Source organism: Myotis myotis, unplaced genomic scaffold, assembly GCF_014108235.1.
Source record: "Myotis myotis isolate mMyoMyo1 unplaced genomic scaffold, mMyoMyo1.p scaffold_m19_p_7, whole genome shotgun sequence".
Classification (NCBI taxonomy): domain Eukaryota; kingdom Metazoa; phylum Chordata; class Mammalia; order Chiroptera; family Vespertilionidae; genus Myotis; species Myotis myotis.
In genome coordinates this window covers 81,744,877-81,769,876 of record NW_023416379.1, presented here as the reverse complement: position 1 = coordinate 81,769,876, position 25,000 = coordinate 81,744,877, and the positions used below count along the sequence as shown (strand labels likewise).

Here is a 25,000-nt window from a genome sequence, read left to right as displayed (position 1 = left end):
CATGGAATTCAAGTTCCTTATTGCTTTTGTGATGGAAAATTTTAAAGAGCTTTTAGTTAGTTATAAATAAAATATTTGCAAAGTAAAATACAGATAATCCACATAATATGCTAGAACAACTAATTTTTTGTTGTTGTTAATTCTTACCCGAAGGTATTTTTTCCATTGATTTTAGAGAGAGTGGAAGGGAGGGGGAGAGACAGAGAGAGAGACACATCGATTGGTTGCCTATCGCACATGACCGAGGCCCTTTAGTCCACAGGCTGACGTTCTAACCACTGAGCACCGGCTAGGCCAACTAATTTTTTGTGTGTTTACTGTGCACTGACATAATACTAAGTGGCTTAGATGAATCATTTCATTTACTCCTACAGCAGCTTCATGAGGAAGGCACCATCATTATCTGTAGTTTATACTTTAGGAAATGCAGGAATAACAAGGTCGAGAAACTTGCCTGCAGTCAGTCTCATGGCTAGTTAAGTGACAGCTAGAATTTGAGCACTCTTTGATTCCAGAGCCCATGTTCTTAACCACTGTGACTTCCAGTTATCTTCCTGGTCACTTAGTATTTATTATTTTTTGTTTGGTTAATTTTTGGGAAGGATAATAATATTTTGGCTCTTGAGAATATGTGTGATATGCATCTTATCTAACATGAAATTTTAGGATAGTGGAAATGCTGTTTTCTTAGTGATTATGATAGAAAGAATCTGTCTGAGATATGCATAGCATTAAATATCTCAGTAAATTAAACTGAAATCTTTGATTTTTGCCATTGATTTTATCCTGTTTTGTTTCAGTATGTAGTACTTGGGATTGAATAATTTTCCTGTTTGTTTCTATATTGTGTACTTACTCATGTTCAATGACTTCATTCGAATAAGATAATTAGTAACAAGTAAATAACAATTAAATTTATACATCTTCAGCAGATTAGCCCAAAGTTATGAGGTCTTAGGACCTCTTATGAGGTTAAGTCATTGGTTTTGAATTAAAGATGTCTTTATTTAGTTCTCAGGGCAAAGGTTACATTCCTGACCTCAGCCAGCTAATTTTGAAGTTTAAATTTTTGGTGTTAAAGGTGATGGTGTTGCCCTAGCTGTTTTGGCTCAGTGGATAGAGCATCGGCCTGCGGACTCAAGAGTTCCAGGTTTGATTCCGGTCATGGACATGTACCTTGGTTGCGGGCACATCCGCAGTAGGGAGTGTGCAGGAGGCAGCTGATCGATGTTTCTCTCTCATCGATGTTTCTAACTCTCTATCCCTCTCTCTCTCCCTTCCTCTCTCTAAAAAATCAATAAAATATATTAAAAAAAAAATAAAGGTGATGGTGTTAAAGGTTCATTGGATCAGTCATTTAAATTGGCAAGTGAATTAAATGTAACAAAGTAAGCATTAAATATTTTCAGTTAATATTATAAGCTAAGTTACTTAGTATATCTGAGTTGAACATCATTTAAAAATAATATTGTCTTATAAAATAGATTTAATAGAACCTTTTAATATTTTTATTCAGTGTTGTGTTTTGATTTTATTTTATGTAGCACATGCCAAAATTTAATTCAATTTCAATCAGTGGATACCATATGCAGGAAGCAGGAGCGGATGCCATCTTGGAACTGGCCTATACTATAGCAGATGGGTTGGAGTACTGTAGAACTGGAATCCAGGCTGGCCTGACAATTGATGAATTTGCACCAAGGTGAGTAAATTAAACTCGGATATTGCCTCAACATTAAGAAAATGCATAGGACTATTTTATGAGTACACACAGCAAAATATATTGATAAAATGAATTTGTATATGTGTTATACTATATTCTATTGTTTTATCAGAGTGTTAATGAGAGAATAAGTCAATACTGTTCATAGTTAAAAATCAGAATAAAGTTTGACTATACTTCTTGGTAATTAAGAATCTTGTCTCCTGTGATACTCAGAGAATACAATTAAGTGGCACGTTTTGACAAATAATATTAAAATGTGAATACAATGCTTAAGATAGATTCGTTTTTATTTTTTCAATGAAAGTTTAAAGTACAGGAGTCACCTATTACATTTTAGTTTTTCATCTGGTGCACTTATAAATTTGGAATGCCAGTGCTATTAAAAATTTTCTTTCAAACACCTTGTTAATAAAATTGTATGACAACATGAACAGACTTAAAAGAAGTTTATGAAGCATTTAAATATGGAGATCAAAATCAGTCTGATGAGCAATAACATGCTAAGGTTTGCTCTGGGCCAAGCACTAGGAATGTAGCATGTGAAAAATATGGCTTCTGCCCTCAAAGAGTTTATAGACTAGTGAATGCTCATATGAGGGATTGTTGCTTACTTATTATGACAGCAGTTCTCAAAGTGTGGTCCAAGGACTCCTGGGAGTCATTAAAACACTTTCCTGGGTTTTAGAGGTCAAAAGGGATTTCATGATTATATTAAGAATTTGCTATTTTCACTTTGATTCTCTCAAGAGTATGCAGTAGTTTTCAAAGACTACCTGATATGTGATGTAACAGGTTAAATGAGAAGCAGATATGTGACTCCAGCTATTTTCCTGGAGCCACACATTAAAGAGATTTGCAAAAAATGTACATCAGTGACTCTTATAATTTTTTGTTTTTAGAAAAGTATTATTTTTTAATAAAAATGTTACTTATGTTAATATGTTGGATTTGTTATTTCTAAATGAATTAATATGTAAAATATTGATAGATATTATCCAAATAAACAAATTTTCTTTAGTAATTTTTAAGAGTTAAAGGGAGCCTGAGACCAAAATATTTGAGAACTGCTGTTAAGAACTTCCAGCTAGGTAAAATAAAAAACAAAAACAAACAAACAGACAACTCATAGACAAAGACAACAGTATGGTGATTACCAGAAGAAAAGGGCAGTGGGGAGAGGTAGAAGAGGATATAGGAGGGATAAATGGTGATGGCAGTAGACTTGGCTTGGGGTGGTGAACACACGATATAATATATAGATGACGTGTTATAGAAATGTACACCTGAACCCCATATAATTTTATTAACCAGTATCACCCCAATACATTCAATAAAAATAAAACAAAAAATAAAAACTAAAACTTCCAAGTGTATATCAAGAATTTTTATTGTTTCTTAGTTTCTTTACTTCAGGTTCACCTTGTTTTATATAGGGGTTCACAACCTTTGTGCTTTTAGACTCAGGCAAGTAACTGAAATGTGTACAGCTCACAATGTAAAAGGGAGTAGTAGGTTGGGAATAATTGGAAAAATATATGCCTAAACCAAGAATATGCCTAGTCATTCTTTTAAAAAAACTTAAATTCCTATTCAAACAATCAAGCTTGTAGTTTTAGTCCCTTTGTAAGTGACCCCTGCCTTTGGATATTCTTAAAAAATATCTATGTGTGTGTGTGTGTGTGTGTGTGTGTGTGTGTGTGTGTGTAGGTGTAGGTGTGTGTGTAGTGAATAATTCTTTAAGGACACAAGAGAACTTTTTTTTCCTAAAAAATCAACAACACAATTATAAAGTGAATTAATTTTTACCTGAAGCAAATAATCACAGCCATTTCTTCTGCATGCATAAAACTGTACTTTTATGTTAGGTTTAAAGTTACTAAAGTACATATGCTTGATTTTAATATAAATTAAGTTGTGAAATTAAAATCTGACATTGTTTTTAGTGTGTGATACAACTCATATTATTTTCCATTTTATATTGTTAACTATAATCATATTCTGGACTTAATATTACTATTTTAGGTTGTCCTTCTTCTGGGGAATTGGGATGAACTTCTACATGGAAATAGCAAAAATGAGAGCTGGGAGAAGACTCTGGGCTCACTTAATCGAGAAAATCTTTCAGCCTAAGAACTCTAAATCCCTTCTTCTAAGAGCACATTGTCAGACATCAGGATGGTCACTTACTGAGCAGGTATGCACATAATTTAAAGTGTAGAATTTTAACAAAGCCATGTTTTCTTGTAAGAAACACGACACAATCAGGAAATAGATTTAAGAACCTATCTGCTAATATTTGAAAATAATTATTAATCTGAAGCATAATTCATACTTAACACATTCATACTTGTTTATTTTTACACATATTAAAATAAATAAAATTGTCTCCCTCTAGTGGTTAACAATATAAAATTATTTAAATCAGCTTACATGTTTTACTTTTATTTATTTATTTTTATTTAAAAAATATTTTTTATTGATTTCAGAGAGAAAGGGAGAGGGAGAGAGAGATAGAAACATCAATTATGAGAATCATTGATTGGTTGCCTCCTGCACACCCACTACTGGGGATCAAGCCCATAACCCGGGCATGTGCCCTTGACTGGAATCGAACACAGGACCCTTCAGGCTGCAAGCTGACGCCCCATCCACTGAGCCAAACTAGCCAGGGCATATGTTTTACTTTTAAAAGGGAAAAAATGTGGTGAGGAAGAAGTATAAATCATAATTTAATGCTATTGTTTTAAATAATTTTAAGGGTGAAAATTCATAACATAAAACTGTCTAATTAAATTGATTATATATGCCCTAACCGGTTTGGCTCAGTGGATAGAGCATCGGCCTGCAGACAGAGGGATCCCAGGTTTGATTCCGGTCGAGGGCATGTACCTTGGTTGCGGGCACATCCCCAGTTGGGAGTGTGCAGGAGGCAGCTGAATTGATGTTTCTCATCAATGTTTCTAACTCTCTATCCCTCTCCCTTCCTCTCTGTAAAAAATCAATAAAATATATTTAAAAAAAAATAGATTATATATATTTATTTATTATAGTTGTATGTTTAAGTAAGCATGCATGCAGATAGAGCATTTAAAAATTATCATCACTTGGGTAATTTAATTTCATTCTATTAAAATTTTTATGGTAGTCTTTTTTATATGCGTTTTTCTTTATAAAGTTTTTTTGATAAATTTTAAAATAATTTATAGCTTTAGAGTTATATTGTTTTTATATATTTAAAAGTGAATAAAATGAATATGTTCCATATTAAATATAACTTCATGTCATTATAAATGGAGAAATATAGACTTCAGGATTGGAAGGAACTTTAATAATTGTATTTGTCTTAAACTCCTCATTTTTACAGCTAAGGAAATTGAAGTCCAGAAAGGTTCAGTGACTTGCCCAAATCACAACTAGGAGCACAATAACTCATTTATTGAGGGCCTGTTTTAGGTCCATCTTGTGGCAGATACTCAAGGTATACAAAATAATTAGGAGAGAGTAAATTATGAAATGAAGGATGTTATAATCTAAGTAGACAGGTGTACAGTTATGATACACTTACAGAAGAGTAAGGAATACAAAAGTAAAAACAACAAATATTTAATATTTCAGGTATTATAAGAGGCAATATTTTTAGTGTTTACACACTAGACCAGGGGTGGGCAAACTTTTTGACTCAAGGGCCACAATGGGTTCTTAAACTGGACCGGAGGGCCGGAACAAAAGCATGGATGGAGTGTTTGTGTGAACTAATATAAATTCAAAGTAAACATCATTACATAAAAGGGTACGGTCTTTTTTTTTTTTTAGTTTTATTCATTTCAAACGGGCCGAATCCGGCCCGCGGGTCGTAGTTTGCCCACGGCTGGACTAGACACTTTGACTCTTAATTCTAAGTCTGGCTCATTTACTAATTTGTCTAGATTTATTTGATATTCTGAAGCCTAATGTAGATATATCTATATATCTATATATCTATATCTATATCTATATCTATATCTATATCTATATCTATATATCTATATCTATATCTCAACTGTTGCCATTTTTTTCTCATTAAATATTTTAGGATCCTTACAATAACATTATTCGTACCACAGTGGAAGCAATGGCAGCGGTCTTTGGAGGGACTCAATCTTTGCACACAAATTCTTTTGATGAAGCCTTGGGTTTGCCCACTGTGAAAAGTGCTCGAATTGCCAGGAACACACAAATAATCATTCAAGAAGAATCTGGGATTCCCAAAGTAGCTGATCCTTGGGGCGGTTCATATATGATGGAATCTCTCACAAATGATGTGTATGATGCTGCTTTGAAGGTCAGTTTAGTCTCTTTAAACTTTGTTTTCAAGATTTACAGGTTTATACAGATTTATAGATGTTTTGATTTATAAATCAAATCATGTATAGATTTATCTGAAGATTAAAAATGTTTGATGGAAAAGAATTTTAGATTTGACTTTCTAGTATTCGAAACTGAAACGTAATTTAAAAAATACGTGTGTATTTGCCCTAGCCAGTTTGGCTCAGTGGATAGTGTCTGTCTGTGGACTGAAGAGTCCCAAGTTCTGTTCTGGTCAAGAGCACATGCCCAGGTTGCTGGCTTGATTCCCTGTAGGGGGCACGCAGGAGGCAGCCAATCAATGATTCTCATCATTGATGTTTCTATCTCTCCTTCTCCCTTTCTCTCTGAAATAAAAAATATATATTAAAAAAAAAGAAAGAAAGTGCAATTGACCTTCTTCTTTTCTGCTGTCAGGTACTATTCCACCACCCCTTTTCCACCATTTCATTTATATCTGAGGCTGTGATTGAAGGTTTACATGGTTCCTGGCAGTGTCAATAAAGATGGAGTTATACCATTACTCTGCTGCTCAAAAAAAAAGTAGAATTGGCCCTGGCTGGTTTGGTTCTAATTAATGACTGTGATGTTAACTTAATTCTTATAAATCATTAAATTTACCACTGAAATAATTCAATATTAGTAATTATGTAACCTAAATCTGAATATTTTATGAAAATAGTTTTATATTCTCTTCTCATTTTATTAAACTATTTTTCTTAGCTCATTAATGAAATTGAAGAAATGGGTGGAATGGCCAAAGCCGTAGCAGAGGGACTACCAAAACTTCGAATTGAAGAATGTGCTGCCCGAAGACAAGCTAGAATTGATTCTGGTAAGATAAGTAGGAGTGTTCATATGTGAAATCCAGTATTTAACATGAAATATTAATTTCTGTTTGAAGATAACATATGTAGTCAGTAAAACAAAAGTAACAGAAAAATGGAAATGCGGATAAAATGTTTCTCATCTAAATCTATCCATCTATCTGTCTGTCTGTCTTTCTCTGTTTGTATTTTAGTATGTGTGGATGCACATGGACAAAGCATATGTATAAAGTATGCAAGTATGAATGGAGGCATGCCCATTGTGTCCATGTACATGTGTGTGGGTGGGTATCTTCAGCATTTGAAAGGTGACATGATTATCGGTCATTGGGCTCTACATTGGAGTTCCATTTATTTATTCAATCAGTCAACACTTTTTTAGTCTTAAGTCTTTGAGACGCTGTGCTGTGTCTGAGCGTACAACTGTAAATAGGACAGACATATAGTCTGTGCACCCACAGAGTTAACATTTTAGTAAGAGAGAGAAAATTAACAAGTAAACAAGTAAATAAAAAAAGCAATTCTAGATTGTGGTAAATTCTATGAAGGAATTAAGAAGGGATATAACCTGGTGTTGGGGTAGCAGGTTGTCTTTTGCTAGACTAATAATCTGGTAGTTTGAGGCAAAATATATTCTTTATCATGTTAAGGAAGTGTCTTTGTTATTCTAGTTTATCATTTATAGTTTTAAAAATATTTTTTGTTTTCATGCGATTGGCCATAAGAGAATTTAAGAAAATATTAGAAAACCTGTTGGGTGTTAATTCTCTACCTTATAAATCTTAGATGGTTGCTGCTATGACTGTTTCCATTTTGTAAAAGTGTTAGAAGATGGTTTGTCAGAAACTCTGGGAAAATATATTATTTGGGAGAATAATAAAAAATGGTCCTTTACAGAGTTTCTGATACATACTTGTTTTTTCCCCTCCCACCTTCATCCCATATTGGGTTTTGCTGATTTATATTAAAGTTTTTCATTAAATGTTAAGAAGACTGCTTAATAATATTAAACTTACAAGAGATTTCATGATGATCAGACTATTATTATTAGGCATTTATTTGTGAGTAGACTCTACATATTATTTTCCTCTGGGAAATAACAGGTTCTGAAGTAATTGTTGGAGTAAATAAGTACCAGCTGGAGAAAGAAGAACCTGTGGATGTTATGGCAATTGATAATACTTCAGTGCGTAACAAGCAGATTGAAAAACTTAAGAAGGTAATAATAGCTGTCATGTTTTGAGTGCTTTCTTTGTTCTGGGCACTGGCTAAGCCCTTACATTATCCTGCTAATTCCTTACAACAACCTCATGAGGTGAATATTATTTCCCAATATTTTAAAGATAAGGAAAACTAAAGATAAGGGAGATTGAGAAACTTGGATAACTAATTGAACAGCCAAGACTCAGAAATCTAAGTATGTTGACACCAAAAACTCAGTGCTTTAAATCATGATATCTGCCTCTGAGCTATTAAAAACCACACCATAATAATATTTCCTATCACTTACAGATTATCATTTGCAGATTAGAATAAGGCATAGGTGATTATGTAATTCACAATAAAGTTCAGAATCATATTGGAACCCAGGGCTTCTCACTGTAATTTATTTCTATTAGACCATGGTTCCTGATACTATTATGAATCATTTACCTTCTGTTTTTGTATTTTTAAGTAAAATATATTTGGTAGTGCTTTAGTAAGCTACACTTTATAATGAACTGCATTTATTTTGATTGAAACGAAAGTACTGTCTTATTTCTTCTTTCTCACTGAGATATGATCTAAAGTATATGAAATACTAAACTAGATAAAACGTATTAATTTTCACTGTTGTAACCAATATATTTCTATTGTGTGAAGCTACCTTGGTCTCTTAATCTCTGACTGTTGTATTTATGTCGAAGGCAGGAAACTTGAAATTCCTTAATGGCTTTTCTCTGTTTACTTTCTCTGTGATTGTTTAAGACAAGAGTGGGGAATGACTGGCCCTCAGGCCATATAAGACCCCAGAAATCATTTGGTCTGGGCCTGCCAAGGCGTTAGGGGTGAGTTAATTAAATGTTTGACCAAACATAGCAGACTAAATTTTAAGTTGATAATTTTGTATGGCCTGCAGATGATGTTATAAATATCCAAATGGTCCTTGGCAGAAAAAGGGTTCCCCACCCCTGGTTTAAGATATAACTCTTCCCCCCTGTTGGTTCAAATGATCTGTAACAATCTACTTTGTCCAGGTAGATTGACTGCATAATGATAGAGTTAATGATAGATGTTTAATAGTATTTCCTCCTATTTAATCAAGAGATAGTGACTCCTCTCTTACATTTTGTCATTTTAAAAGGCCCTTTTAGGGTGTAGCATTTTATTTCCAGTGATCACAGAAGTCTCAATATATATTATATTTGGGAAACCCCTTTTCTCTTCTATTATACTTTAGGCATTTATTAATTCTATACCCTCAAGCTCGAAGGGTTCCATTTATAATAAATGATGATAAGACCTTATTTCGGGCAAGAGAGAGAACTTTAATAATGGAGTTGGTTTTTTCCTTGCCCGTAATATATATTTTCTGGCCCACCTCTGCTAATGGATACCATAGAATTTTAGTGACATAGTGAGCAGTATAGTATTTTAGACTCGTATTTTACAAGTGATGAAAACCTGTAAAATATTGGATTTTAAGTAACTTCGTTTAGACAGGCTGTTGACAGAGCACAGTAGATCTAGGAATAGTTTTTGACCATGCCTTCCATTGCCTTTGTTTATCTCAGTATTTCTCATGGTCTCTGTCTCTCTTTGTCTCCTTGGAATTTTTTAAGATACATTTTTTATTGTTGACATTATTACAAACGTCCCCCATTTCCCCCTCTTTGCCTACCTTCCATCCAGAGCCCACTCTCCCCTCCCTCTGGCCCTCACCACACTGCTATCTGTGCCCATGGGCTAATGGGCCATCCAAATATGTTCTTTGGCTATACCCTTCACCTTCTTTCATCTTGTCCACCCCACCCAACTCCCCTCTGACAGCTGTCAGCCTGTTCTATGTATCCAGTGTTTCTGTTTCTCTTTATTGTCAGTTTATTTTGTTCATTAGATTCCACATATAAGTGAGATCATATGGTGTTTGTCTTTCTCTGACTGGCTTATTACTCTTAAATACAAAAGGAAAAACAATATACATACATATTGATATATTGTTAATTAGTTAAGGAAACAAAATGCAAGTAAAATATTATCTAAGTTGTAATCTGCTCATTTTTTTCTTCCTTGTCACTATTCATCTTTAGTGCCTTTGAAATTTCTCATATAAAAGAGCCACTTGTTTTCAGTGTCTTATAGAGCTTATCATCCAGTCAGGGGATACAGACAAATACTAAGTAAAAAAAATACTAAGATAATCATGTGATAATACTACAAAGACACTAGAGTAGGCCAAATGCAATGGGATGACTGGGAGAGCAGTTTTAAAGATATTGAAGATATGAAGACTTATGAACTAGGACATAAATAATAAGAAATAGAAGATAAGGGGAAAAGCCTAGAAGCATGTACTACTTGGGATGGTCAGCACTATTATTACTTCCCTGCTTGTTTCTAACTTATCAGGGTTATACAGAATTTAGCATTATTTAGGAAGTTCTTAAATGTTTATTGAATGAGTAAATGAATAAATTAAAGGAATATCAGACTTAGGATACATACTATTCTCTTTTTTTACCCCTTTTATTCTTGAGGTTAGGACTATGGAGCAGTTTTCTGTGTGATGTATAACAGGGTCTAATCTCCCAATCTCTGCTTTATTCTCTATTCACTTAACTCCTCCCTTTCTTTGACCTTTCCCATAAGATCAAATCTAGCAGGGATCCTGCTTTGGCGGACCGGTGTCTTGATGCGCTGACTGCGTGTGCTGCCAGTGGAGATGGGAATATTCTGGCTCTTGCAGTGGATGCTGCTCGCGCAAGGTGAGGATATTACCTTTGGAGATTTCCAAACAGTAAAAATTGGCCAGTTAGCTTTTCAGAGTGTACTAAAATAAAAGGTTGATTCCATAAACCATGTGAGCCTAAAAGAAAATATTGGAGAACAAAATAAAGTTAATTCTTTTTTTTCTTAAACATCTGTACATTTAAAACATTTATATATTTTGAATGCAGAATATTAATACTTGTGTATTTCCCTGGGACTCAGAACATTTGACATTGTAATGAATCCATATGCAAGTTGAAGTTCGATGTACTTTCACATATAGGGAGACGTTAATACATTGGACAATAAGAAGACTTGCCCTCTGTCCAGAGGTAGACTATATGTCTGACTTCCAGGGCTATTCACTATGTAGATATCTTTGAAAAGATAGTCCAGAATAAGGGCAATCAGTGCCTTGCCTCCTAGGGCATGGAAAAAAGCGAGTGACTCACAGAGACTTTTCTCCCAATGTGTGATAATGTCACTAAATAAATTATTTTTGCTTATATTATTTACTAGAGGCCTGATGCACAAAATTCACGCAAGGGGCTCGGCCCTCGCAGCTACCACAGCTTGCCTTGGCCCTCGCAGCCCCAGCTTTGTCTGGAAGGACGTCCGGAAGGTCGTTTGGCTGTCCAGTCTAATTAGCATATTAAGCTTTTATTATTATAGATTGCTGAAGATAATGAACTTTTTAAAAACATGTTGTTTTAAGTGCTTAAGGGGTAATAGTGTGGGGGTTGTTTTTTATTTTATTTATTTCAGTTTTAATTTATTAAAATCCCTCCAATGGGCTTCTAGTACTTTTAAATTAAAACCTAATCTTACCAAGCCCTGCAAGGCCTCACTGAATATGACTCTTGCCTACCTCTCTGACTTTATCCTGCTTCCTTCACAACACTGTGTCCTCAATGTCCCCCTTTCTATTTTTAGAATACAAAAAAAGTTTTTCTACTTCTCAGAGCCTTTGTATGTAGTGTTTCCTTTTTTAAATACTCTTCCCCTTATCTTCTATTTCTTATTACTTATATCCTAGTTCAAAAGACTTCATATCTTCAATATCTTTAAAATTGCTTTCACGGCCACCCCATTCCATTTGGCCTACTTTAGTGTCTTTGTAGTACTTATTACCACATTATTATCTTGGTATTTGTTTACTGTGTATTGTCTGTATCCCCTGACTGGATGATAAGCTCTATAAGAACAGGTACGTGTTTTTTTTTTGTCTTACATATCAATGAATTTCTAGCACTTACCAGTGCTTGGCCCAAATTAGGTACTTAGTACATGTTGAGTGAATTAATAAACAAATGGATGGGATAAGCTAAAAGATTGTCTTCTTGTGAAAATATATTGCTCTCTGCACATTTATGTTGTGGTGAATTATTCAGTAACCATTAGAGGCTTATCTATATATAGTTTTTAGGTCAGTCATTTTTTTGGTTGAAAATGTTGAAAAGAGTTTACTATATATAAAGGCATCTAAAATCACTTTTTCTATTCATCTTTATTGTTGAAAGTATTACAGATGTTCTCCCCTATACAGGTATTTTCCTCATTGATCCCCTTCACCCAGCACCTGCCCCTCCCAGGCCTTCACCACACTATTGTCTGTGTCTATGGACCCAGGGGCTATGCATATCCTATATAATAAAAGGGTAATATGCAAATAGACTGAACAGCAGAACAGACAAACAACAAATCAAAGCGTAATATGCTAATGAAATGCTAAGGCTGCTCAACCACTCTCTATAATGTGCACTGACCACCAGGGGGCAGACAGTCAACTGGTCAACCAGTTGCTATGACGTTCACTGACCACCCAGGGACAGATGCTCCGACTGGTAGGTTAGCTTGCTGCTGGGATCCAGCAAATCGGGGACTGAGCACGATGGTCTGGACATGCCCTGGGGCCCTCCCGCAGCCCCTCCCTAACCTGATTGTGCACTGGTGGTGTCCCTCAGCCTGGTTGGTGCCCTCTTGCAATCTGGGGCCCCTCCGGGGATGTCGGAGATCCGGTTTCAGCCCGATTCCTCAGCCCACTCCCCTTGGGAGGGTGCCAGGCACAGAGCTCATGGCTGGAGAGTGCTGCTGTGGCAGCGCGAGCCTCTCCCAATGTGGACTGATTGGGTGCAAGCCCGTGGCAAGCACAGTGGGGCCAGGATGAGTGGGAGCAGCAGGTAGGAGCTGCAGGCGGCGTTGGACTGCGAGTTTCGGCATATCCCTGCAGGCCACTCAGAGGGACCCCACCCGTGCACGAATTTGTGCACCAGGCTTCTAGTCCTATATAATAAAAGGGTAATATGCAAATCGACTGCACAGTGAAACTACTGGTCGCTATGATGCGCACTGACCACCAGGGGGCAGATGCTCAATGCAGAAGCTTCCCCCTGGTGGTCAGAGTGCTCCCACAGTGGGAGCGCGCCTCAGCCAGAAGCCCTCAGCCAGGCTCACGGCTGGCAAGTGCAGCAGTGGTTGCGGGAGCCTCTCCCCCCGCTGCGGCAGCGCTAAGGATGTCTGACTGCCAGCTTAGGCCTGATCGCCATGGAGAGAGGCCTAAGCCATTAGTCAGCCATCCCCTAAGGCAGCGTTTCTCAACCTGTGGGTCATGACCCCTTTGGTGGTCAAATGACTCTTTCACAGGGGTTGCCTCAGACCATCCTGCATATCAGATATTTACATTGCGATTCATAATAGTAGCAACATTACAGTTATGAAGTAGCAACGAAAATAATTTTATGGTTGGGTCACAACATGAGGAACTGTATTTAAAGGGCCAGAAGGTTGAGAACCACTGCCCTAAGGGCTCCCTGGACTGCGAGAGGGGCAGGCCAGGCTGAGGGGACCCCCTCCCCCCTTGAGTGCACAAATTTCATGCACCAGGCCTCTAGTATGCATATAAATTCCCTGGTTAATCTCTCCCCATCCATCCCCCACCCCAGCCTTCCCTCTGAGATTCATCAGTCTATTACATGCTTCTATGTCTCTCAAATCACTTTTCATAAGTATTCTGAGGAAGATACTTTCATAATGCAATAAAAAATTCTTATTTACATTTTTGACAGCCTATTTTTTAATTAGGTAATAAAATATGTCTAATAGTGATATTAAGATAACTAAATATTTTTAAAATATATGTTTTATTGATTTTTAGAGAGAGTAAAGGAAAGGGATAGAGAGATAGAAACACTGATGAAAGAGAAACATCAATCTGCTGCCTCCTGCATGCCCCCCTAGTGGGGCATGAGCCTGCAACCTGGGCATGTGCCTTGACCTGACTGGGAATCAAACCATGACCTCCTGGTTCATGGGCCAATGCTCAACAATTTAACCACATTGGCCAATCAGTAACTAAATATTTTAATCTCAAAAAATGATGTTAACAGAACTTCCCTGTAATATTTTAGATGTACAGTTGGAGAAATCACAGATGCCATGAAAAAGGTATTTGGTGAACACAAAGCTAATGATCGGATGGTGAGTGGAGCCTATCGTCAAGAATTTGGAGAAAGTAAAGAGATAACATATGCTATCGCGAGGTAATGTGTGAGATTTCTTATAGCAGCATATCATCTTTTCAGTTAACACAGTCTCCATGAGTCTACTGCAGGCTTAATTTTTTCCCATACCCCTTGGAAAATATGTAAATTGGCTTTCCTGTTAGTCTGTAGTTTTACTAAAACAATATTCTGAACTTTCACCATAGTCCCTGTTAGTAGTTTCTCATTTTAAACAGATGTTTATTTAACTAATGTGATATTGCTTCATATCCTCCAGGTACTTCAATTTCATTCTCCTTACTAAAGTACTAAAATGCTTTCATATTTTCTCAAGTCTATTTACATTAATTGCTCAAAATAATTATAAAATCTTACTTTTCCTATTTGAAAGTACGTATTTGGTTGCCATCTCTATGCATTAATTAAAATCAGTCTTCACTGAACTGACAGTAATAACTATCAAACATGACTTGGAAATATAAATTAATATAAAAGGATCATGCTTCTCAAGTATACAAAGTAGCTTCCTGGTGATTGGTTTTTCTCAAACTTTGTAATAAAAGTTCCCACTAAAATTTTTATGTGACTACCTATATACGAGATAAATACCAAAACAGCCAAGGTGAAAGTAATCAAAATGGAATCTTTTTTTCTTTTGTCAGAAATAAATGTAGTGCTTTTTCATATGGGGTATACATTTATTGATTTAATTAAGCAAGCATTTTTAAAAATATATTTTATTGATTTTTTACAGAGAGGAAGGGAGAGGGATAGAGAGTTAGAAACATCGATCAGCTGCCTCCTGCACACCCGCCACTGGGGATGTGCCTGCAACCAAGGTACATGCCCTTGACCGGAATCGAACCTGGAACCCTTGAGTCCGCAGGCCGACGCTCTAGCCACTGAGCCAAACCGGTTAGGGCTAAGCAAGTATTTTGATTACATGTCATTGTAAGACATGCTGCAGTCAGCTTGGGGGAGTTCACACTTGTGAAGGGAGGTATGTGGATAGTTCACTACAGCTAGTGAGTGGCATATGTATGTAAATAACTCTGAAAGGCACTTTTTAGTTTACATTTAAATATCTCTAATATATAATATTCAATACTCTGGAGGTGCTTAACAAGGTGAAAAGTAGCCATTTTCTCATTTTGGTTCACTGTGATGCTGTCGGGAATATGGGCTTACAGGCTGTTCCATCTTTTAAACTTTCCTCTAAGGGGGAGATGGTAAACATTCAGGCTTTAATGGAGTTCAGTGTAAAACAGAGATGTTAAAAATATTTGAATAAGTAGATTTTTAAGTAAACTTGAAAGATTTACTGCAAATAAATTATAGGTTTTATATCCTACATTTGGACAACTAATATATAATTATTGTATTTTAAAATGTTGCTTAGGGTTCATAAATTCATGGAACGTGAAGGTCGCAGACCTCGTCTTCTTGTGGCAAAAATGGGACAAGATGGACATGACAGAGGAGCAAAAGTTATAGCTACAGGATTTGCTGACCTGGGTTTTGATGTGGACATTGGTCCTCTTTTTCAGGTACTAAAAATTGTTGGGGAGAATTTCAGAAAGTATATCATAAATCGCATGTAGAAAAAAGTCATAAAAACATAATGGACCATGATGATATTTTAAAGTTTTAAAAGAACTTGAATTCAACAAATTTCCTAATTTATTTTTGAATGCATGTAATCTAATTAATTAGGACAGAAGCAGGAATGAAATATAACTCATGCTAATGTACTTGTTTATCAGACTTTGTAAAAGTCATTGTCAGTTCTGCACTATAACTTTTATTAGGCTTCTGAAGCTGCGAAGATTACTTTCAAGTATCTTATTGTGCTGCTTATTAAGAAGTGACTAATATTTTGTGTGATGGATAGCCCACATTGGATTGGTGGAAAGTGTTTTTAAAAGGAAATCAAGCATCAGAGTAAGCTCAATTTAAAATTAGATTTTCTCTTTTTTACTCTCCAGTAGTATTTTATTTGATCACAGAAAAATAATTTGTTGCAAGTAAATGAAACTGAAATTTTCTATAGAATGATGAAGCATTAATCATTCACTCCCCCCAAATCTTTGGTTGAGGAGTAAATTGTAATAACTTTTATATTAAAAGTTTTATGCATTACATATTTACCAATCATCTACCAGGTGTTAGCTTCTGAGTTCTATCAGATACAATTTTTTTTTTGTCTTCAGGGATGTTATAAGCTTTTAACAGAGATTTACTTACTACCAATCACAGTACAATAATATCCATGTAATAAACTAGGGATGAGGAACTTGTCCAAGAATCCTAGGAAGTTGCATTTGAGCTATGCTTTTCAAAAGCCTGAGAACAAAGCAGGGAAGAGCATGCTAAGGAGGGTTGGCTTGAGTAGAGGTGCAGAGAGCTACGAGCGTGTTGCCTCCAGGAGGTTCAGGAAAATTAGAATACAATGCTTGGGATGGTGTGCAGATTATGATGAATGGCCTTGTATGCCATTCTAAGGAGTTTGAACTTTATCCCAAATGTGTTTGGGTAGAGTGACACAATCAAATTTATACTTTAGGAAGGTCACTTTGTACTAAAGTTCCTTACTGAACTGGATTGAGAGGAGCTGTGACTAGATAGGTGCCAGAAGTCCAGCTAAAATGTTTGGTAATCTGAGGGAGAAACAACAAAGGCCTTAACCAAGACAGGATCAGGGTCTTCGCAGAAACAGAGTCAGCTAGGATTTTGAAGAAAATTTAATAAAGGGGCTATTTACAGATAGGTTGGCAGGCTTAAGAGAACCAGCTGTGGTATATTCAAATGAAGATGACCACATAAGTTGGATATACATGTCTGAAATATAGCAGAGAGGCCTCAATTATAGACAAGATTTTGTGACTCGTCACTATATAAATATTACTTAAAACCATGACATGGATGTAATTTTCCATAAAGAGTTTATATAGCAAGACAAGAAAACTTGAACATTAAAAGGAAATAGAAGAGAAGGAAACAGCAAAGGAATGAAAGGAAATGGGATAAGTAGGCGGATAAAAACTAAGAGAAGAGTTTCAAGGAGAGTGAAGTACTGTTACTACAAATGCAGATACGTCAACTAAACTAAGAGACTAAAAGAGTACTCATTGCATTTTTACCAGTGAAGAAGTAAACCTTCCTTTAGAGGTTTAGCCTTTGTAGAATCTCCCATAAGAGTTTTCCGTTTTTGAATTTTTGAATATTACTCAAGAGAGTCTAGGAGAAATTGTTATTGTAAAGAGCCCAAATTTCTGGAGATATATCCTTGAACTGTGTTAGTAGGTGAATTTATAAATGGTTTAGAGACTTATGCATTTAAGGTAGGTTTTATTAAGGATCTCAAATATATTTAGTTTTATTATTATTTTTTGAGAATTTTTAAAAGTGTTTATTTGAACCAAACTGATGACATATACTGGGAAGCAAGAGTTCAAATGCTCCTCAAATATATTTTATAAATAAATATATATATTTAGGTTGTTTTCATTCTTTAAGTTGAATACTTTTCTATTTTTAAAATTATCTTCTGCCATTTTACTTTAGTTTTTTGTTTGTTTTAAAGTGATCAAATATTAGAAATATTTCTAATATTTAGTAATTAGTTTTTGGGAAATATTTCTTTCATAAAGTAAAAGTAATTTAAAAAAATTCTCTTTAGCCTTTGGCACCTAAAAGAATTTTCTGAAGAACTGTAAGTTTATTCCCTCTTAAATACCATCTATAAAAATATAATTGGCTTTTTAGTACCATCAACTTTGTTAACAGAATACTGTGTCATTTAAATAAAAACTTATCTGTGGCTAAAGGTAGTTCTTTGATGACTGATTTAATCAAAATTAGATGTGAGGTTTCAAAATTTTCAGGCTTTGATAATGTAAAATATAGTTTATATAAACATAAAGTATGGAACTGAACTGTTTAGATGAAATTTTATCTTATAAATTTTGGTAGCATGGATGAAATGGATGACAAATCATGCTTAAATTAATTAAATTTCTCACCTTTAAGAAATCAATGGCAAAAGTATGCATCATTTTTAAAGGTTTTAATTTTATGTATTAATATATTTAATTTTATGTGTTAATATATTTCATATTTAAAATTTGATCTATATGCTGCATGACTTACCTAGAGATCTTCTTGAATGTGGCTCCATTACTGAGAGTATAGAATCTCTTGTTACCACACTAAAATTATGAGCCTTAAAATCTTGCCAAACTTAGAAAATTCATAGATTTTGATAATTTTTTTGTACTTATAATTGTGCAGTGGTTTCTGAGGTGGCCTTATCCTTCTCAAATTTCTCAATTTACACTATATCTTAATGAGAAACTCCTAGGCACATTTATATGAATGACTTAAATACATGAAAATTATCAAATTATCAATGTCACAGACTCATTACAGAAAGTGGATATGATCTTGGGTAACTCAGTTAATAATGGAATATGGGAAATATCCTTTATAACTTTTACATTCCAAACTGGTTAAAACTAGAGTTCTTACAACGCTATTTTGGTCCACATATTGTTGTTAATTCAGTGTCTCTGTGGGAGAACCATGTCCTGGAGTTTCCTCGCCTGCTATCTTGCTAACATCACTCTTTCCCATTCTGTTTTAAAATCTAAGATTCACTTTTAACATTGCATTTTATATTTGGTCTTTTACTTCACATATACTATAACAGGTTGCCTTGTACTGCACTACTTAATAAATGTTGATAAAGAAGACAACAGATACATTCTTAAAAAATGATAATGAAGAGGAAATATGTTTTGGTATAGCTTAAATCTGATAAATTCTAGTGCTAGAAGCAAATACAGCACTGGTGTTATTGCATCCATTGGATGAGTTGGTATTTATGATTTGAGAATGATGAAATAGGAAGTTACATTCACTTCAACATTTTTAATGAGTAAAATCTTAGAATGTTAAGTAGATAACACTTTTGGGAATAAATGAGATTTGTCCCTTTACTTTCTAATTTAGACTCCCCTTGAGGTGGCCCAGCAGGCTGTGGATGCGGATGTGCACGCGGTGGGTGTGAGCACACTTGCTGCTGGTCACAAAACCCTCGTTCCTGAGCTCATCAAACAGCTCAACTCCCTTGGACGGCCAGATATTCTTGTCATGTGTGGAGGGGTGATACCGCCACAGGTATTTTTCATCGCCTATATTTTTCTAGTGCTATGATGGGAATCCTGAGTAAATAATATGTAGCTCTTTAATTTACTGTACACCTTTCCTGAAGATCAATGTGTGGTAGATTTTGAGCCAAATTATTTTCTGGTGATTTTACTAAGTTCTACAAAGTCCAAAAGTGGACAATGTTGTTTCCTCTTTAAGTTTATATTTAATTCATATGAATAATTTAACAATTTACAAAGCTTCTTTGAGAGAATTACCCCCTTGCAAACTAGTAACCGAAATAGAGATCTACTTTCTTTATATTCAATAAACAGTGATGAGAAGGAACAGGATAAGGTAATAAAAATCTCACAGCTGGAATAGAGAAGAATGGTAAACACTATGGATATAGCAACCAGAGATACAGTGAGCACTCCTCCCCTGGTAGTAAAGTGAGTTCTTAGCCAGTTGGCCGCGTTTGCTTATGTTGTTTTAAAGTAGCTACCTTGTCCATTTCCCCCATGCTCCCATCCCTAAATGCTGCCCTAACTTAGAGCTGTATCAGTTACATGGTCCAATAAAACCCCTTTTTTATTAAAGCTAATTTGTTGGGTATAGTTTTCCTTGAGCCAAAAATATCATATTTCAGATGTAAATGGAATCAGCCTGTCCTGAAAATTATTGGCCAAATGGGGTAGAGGTGGATTCTTGAACAAAAATGTAGATCATCTTAGGAAAGGAGAAATGGACAGTAGGTAACAATCAATGATGTCAATTAATTTATTAATGGAGTGGGGGACTCATTCCACATATTACCTTTACCTACCAGTTAAAATAATTAGTAAGGCTATAAATTGGGCCCTAATTGATTTGTCTGAGTGGATAGAGTGTCAGCCTATGGACTGAAGGGTCCCAGGTTCGATTCTGGGCAAGGACATGTATCTGGGTTGCAGGCTTGATCCCCAGCCCTGGTCGAGGCACATGTGGGAGGTAACCAATCAATGTGTCTTTCTCACATTGATGTTTCTCTCTCTTTGTCTCTCCCTCTCCCTTCCACTCTTTAAAAATCAATGGAAAACTACCTTCAGGTGAGGATTAACAACAACAAAAACATAAATTGGGTCTATTTCCAATCCAATTTTTAATTATACCAAGTTCTCTTTTTTTTTTTTTTATACTGAGAATGGGAAAAAAATCAAGATAGAAGAACTGTATATGAGATTGCTCTAAGGAAATGATTTGTAGATGCTACAAAGCCCCCACCACTATAGCAGGAATATATCATTGAAATGGGAGCTTGTGTCCCAGGCTATAATTTTTTTTTCTCCATTACAACTCAGAATATAAAATAGTGGCTTTAGAGACTACTTATGAAATGAGAGAATACATATGTATGAGGTTATGAGATTGGTAATAACATGGTACTAGCAAACAAACTATATATTTGTATTTTATTCTGACTACCAACACAATACTTAAAGGTAATATAGTCAACACAAAATTGCTTTTGTTAACATACTTGCCTATTTCTTCATAGCTATAGCTTACTATTTGGGAATATAAAGGGCTTTTATTCTTTATTGCTATCTATCACTGGAATACTTCTATCTATAATGCAGTTTTAGAGACTCTAATATCTAAGCTCTTGGGCATAATATTAAAATTTAAGAACCAAAATAATTAGGCAGCATAAAATAATGGAATTGAAATACAAGCTGAAAAATAAAACAAAACCCACAGGCTTGTTAAATGAGTAAGCAGACATTTTCAAGGAATATATTTCACAAGTTGTATTAACTCTGGATATTTGAATCACTTGGAATATCTGTAGGTGTTTCTTGTACTTTTTCCCTCTGAGTTTAAAGACTAAGTATCATTTTCTGTAATGACACACTTGAGTGTTAATATGGGTATCTGTTATAATTACAGCAGTCAGTACCCATGCATTTTTATTATTTGTTTGTAGTAAATATATAAAGTGTTGTTATTACCTGATTGAAAGATGCATAGATTTTAAATTAGATAGCACTAATATATGGTGGTTAATTAAACAGATTTAGCAACTGCCATTGTGGAGCTTATAGTTTCTGGGGCCTGATTAAATAAATGTGGTTTGTGTAACTACCTTCAGGATCTTCTAACCCCTTTAACAACAGTGGCTTCCAAGTACTCCAGGCAAAATTAGCAGCCTCATGCTGCCCACTTCCATCATGAAGCAGAGAATGTGATATGCCTGGCTCAGCTCAGTGGAAGACACTTTATAATAACTTTTTATTTAGAAATAATTTCAAACTAATAGATAGGGTACAAAATGAAAATAGTACAAAGCACACTGGTGTGCCCTTTACTCAGATTCACTTGTTTCTAACATTTTATCCTCTCATTAAAATACATTTGCAAGGCTTACATTAGGCTTAGATAAGACAAGGACCCTTTCTCCCGTGGCAACATTTCACAGTCCTCTCCTATTTTGAGTTCTCCATTCCAAATCCATTACTTGGATGTCAGATCAAATGGTACATAGCATTGTTAGAAAAGATAGAAGATAACCTAGCAATTTAACCATCCCCAATTTGGAGATAGTTATTACATGTTCTATCAAGTTTTCTTATGAACTTTTAAATCTATAGCATCTGCCCAAGAGCGATGGCATATTTTCAGCACCTTTATGTGCCATGAACTGAGGCTATAAAGATGCTTAGATGTGATCTCTGTCCTTAGAAGTCATAGACTAGGAGTAAACTTCAATGAGATGGGTTAAGTGCTATTGCAGGATTATAGTATTACAGACTATTTTAAGGAAGTAATAGAGACAGAAAAGAAATAGTGGGGGATAATTAGCATGACCATATAATTTATCATCCCAATATGATCTCTTGATAATAAAAATGGGTGCTGCCATGACCAAAGAGTGATTTAAAAATGGCTCTAGTATCTGACTAGACATGCTTCCAAAGAAAACATACAGATGGCCAACAGGTATGTGAAAGGTGCTCAACATCACTAATCATCAATGAAATGCAAATCAAAACCACAATGAGGTATTACCTCACACCTGTTGAAATAGCTGTTATCAAAAAAACAAAAATAACAAGTGTTGGCATGGATGTAGAGAAAAGGGAACTGTTGAACCCTGTTGGTGGGAATGTAAATTGGTGCAGGCACTATAGAAAATACTATGGAAGTTTTTAAAAAAATTAAAAAGAGAACTACCATATGTACTAGTAATTCTACTTCTGGGCATTTATCTGAAGCAAAGGAAAACATGAACCTCCATGAAAATGTGGTCTGTGTACACAATGGAATATTCAGCCATACAAAGAATGAAATCTTGCTATTTGTGACAATACTAGAGGGTGTTATGCTCAGTGAAATAAGTCAGACAGAGAAAAACCATACCATATGATCTCACTTAAATGTGGAAGAACAGATTGATGATTGCCAGAGACAGAGGGTGGGTGAAAATGGGTGAAGGGAGTCACAAAGTACAAACTTCCATGGAGATGTAATGTATGGCATAGTGACAATAGTTAATACTGCATTGCATATTTGAAGGTTACTAAGAATAAATCTTTTAAAAAAAATTCTTACCTGAGGATATGTTTTTCATTGATTCTAGAGAGACAGAAAAGAAGAGGGGGAGAGGGAATGGGAGAGAGAAAGAGAAAAAAAGAAACATCAGTTGGTTGCCTCCCATACGTGTGCAACTTAACTGGGGATCCAACTCAAAACCTCAGTATTTGCCCCGACTGGGAATCCAACTCGAGACCCTTCAGTGCACAGGATGATGCTGTAATTAACTAAGCCATAGCGGCCATGGCAAGAGAATAAATCTTAAAAGTTCTCAACACACACACACACACACACACACACACACACACACACACACACAACTTTGTAACTGTGGTGATGGATGTTAGTTGGACATATTGTGGTGATAATTTTGCAGTATATACAAATATCAAATCATGTCATGTACCTGAAACTAATATAATGTTATATGTCAGTTATACTTCAATCAAAAAAAAAAGACTCACAAGAAAAGAAAAAGGTAAGGTTTGTGCTGCAATAGCACAAACCAGAATGTCCTTAAATACATAATTGCCCTAGTGATTGAGGGTCAGGGCTTTAAAGCATGTCCTGTACTTGATATTATTATAGCAATAAATATTCCAATATTGAAACAGCCTAAAGCCTGGAGGAGTATTTGTGTCATGTGAATATTTTCACTCAAACTTTGACTTTGTTTAAAATAAACTAATGAACAACAGCAGGGTGTTTGGGAAATGGGCAGAATGTGTTTTGTTCTTTTAATGACTTGGAATATAAGGGTGTGCTAGTGGTTTTTAGCAGTCCCAATCAAGGAAGAGTTTTCACCCCCAAATGCCACTAGTGTAATAGTGGAGAAAGTTTGGGGCACTGGGGACAAAGAAGAAAAAGCAAGTATTGTTCTTTTGTTTCATTTGCTTGAAATTAAAAATATTAATGTTTCTATTAATTAAACAAATTCTTTCAACAGGATTATGAATTTCTGTTTGAAGTTGGTGTTTCCAATGTATTTGGTCCTGGGACACGAATTCCAAAGGCTGCTGTTCAAGTGCTTGATGATATTGAGAAGTGTTTGGAAAAGAAGCAGCAATCTATGTAACATCCTCTTTCTGTTTTAGTTTTTTTCTAAAATATTCTCTCAATGATGATTAAAGAAGAAATTATTCAACACCGTATATATGCTTTCCTGAAAGCTTTACATTAAAATACCTGACTTATAAGAATGTTGTCATAACTATAAGTATGTATGTACAATTTCACTTAGAAAATTATCCTAAAAAACTCTCAATAACGTATGCTCACTGCTTTACCAGAAACTCTAGACAAAGGTGTTCTTTTAAAAAAATCATGTTTTTTTAAAAAAAATATTACTTGTAAATCTATTTACTTTCTATTTTAAGAATTAAATTGTACCTTAAAAAAATATGACTAGTCCCATTTTCAATTTAACATTATATTGACTTGAACACCAGAAAATAAAATTCATATGTGAGTAAAAAAATATTATATCTGTCTTGTAAAATATAGTGGGTGAGTATTTATGTAGGGAAATTGATTGTGGTTATGGTTCTCAGCCAAATTCTATTGGGATTACCTCAGTAAGAGGATTAAATCAGAAGGTTGTAATGGGAGGGAAACGGCAGAATATTTTTGGTCTGACTACTTTCTTCCTGGGCACGAACATGTGGCCTTGTTATTGCTGGAGTTGGCTCGAGATCTGGGAGAGTGGATAGATATTTATGAATATTCCTAACATGGAAGTGCTTTGGTTGTGAGTATGGCTTCCTCAGAATGACAGTGTGGGCTGAGAGTGTAGAAGGGCCATAGTTTATACATCTAGAAAAGTCAGTGATATAATTCAGCCCACGTCTGAATGCCTGAGAATGAAAGGAGCCCATGATGTAAATCCCAGTTAGGCGGGAAAGAGGGGAGAATCC

The 25,000-nt window shown here is 35.2% G+C and overlaps 1 protein-coding gene across 1 annotated transcript in view; it reads left to right on the top strand.

The window, feature by feature from the left end:
- MMUT (methylmalonyl-CoA mutase) overlaps nt 1-24,566 on the top strand; it is a 37,369-nt gene extending 12,803 nt beyond the window's left edge. Inside the window, exons 4-13 of the mRNA XM_036316802.1 lie at nt 1,545-1,702; nt 3,749-3,920; nt 5,799-6,047; nt 6,794-6,905; nt 8,001-8,116; nt 10,747-10,862; nt 14,274-14,405; nt 15,766-15,913; nt 19,377-19,544; nt 24,034-24,566. Of these exons, the coding sequence (XP_036172695.1) occupies nt 1,545-1,702; nt 3,749-3,920; nt 5,799-6,047; nt 6,794-6,905; nt 8,001-8,116; nt 10,747-10,862; nt 14,274-14,405; nt 15,766-15,913; nt 19,377-19,544; nt 24,034-24,162 (1,500 nt within the window). The 3' untranslated portion in view covers nt 24,163-24,566. The remainder of the gene's footprint in view (nt 1-1,544; nt 1,703-3,748; nt 3,921-5,798; nt 6,048-6,793; nt 6,906-8,000; nt 8,117-10,746; nt 10,863-14,273; nt 14,406-15,765; nt 15,914-19,376; nt 19,545-24,033) is intronic.
- The last annotated feature ends 434 nt before the right edge of the window (nt 24,567-25,000 follow it).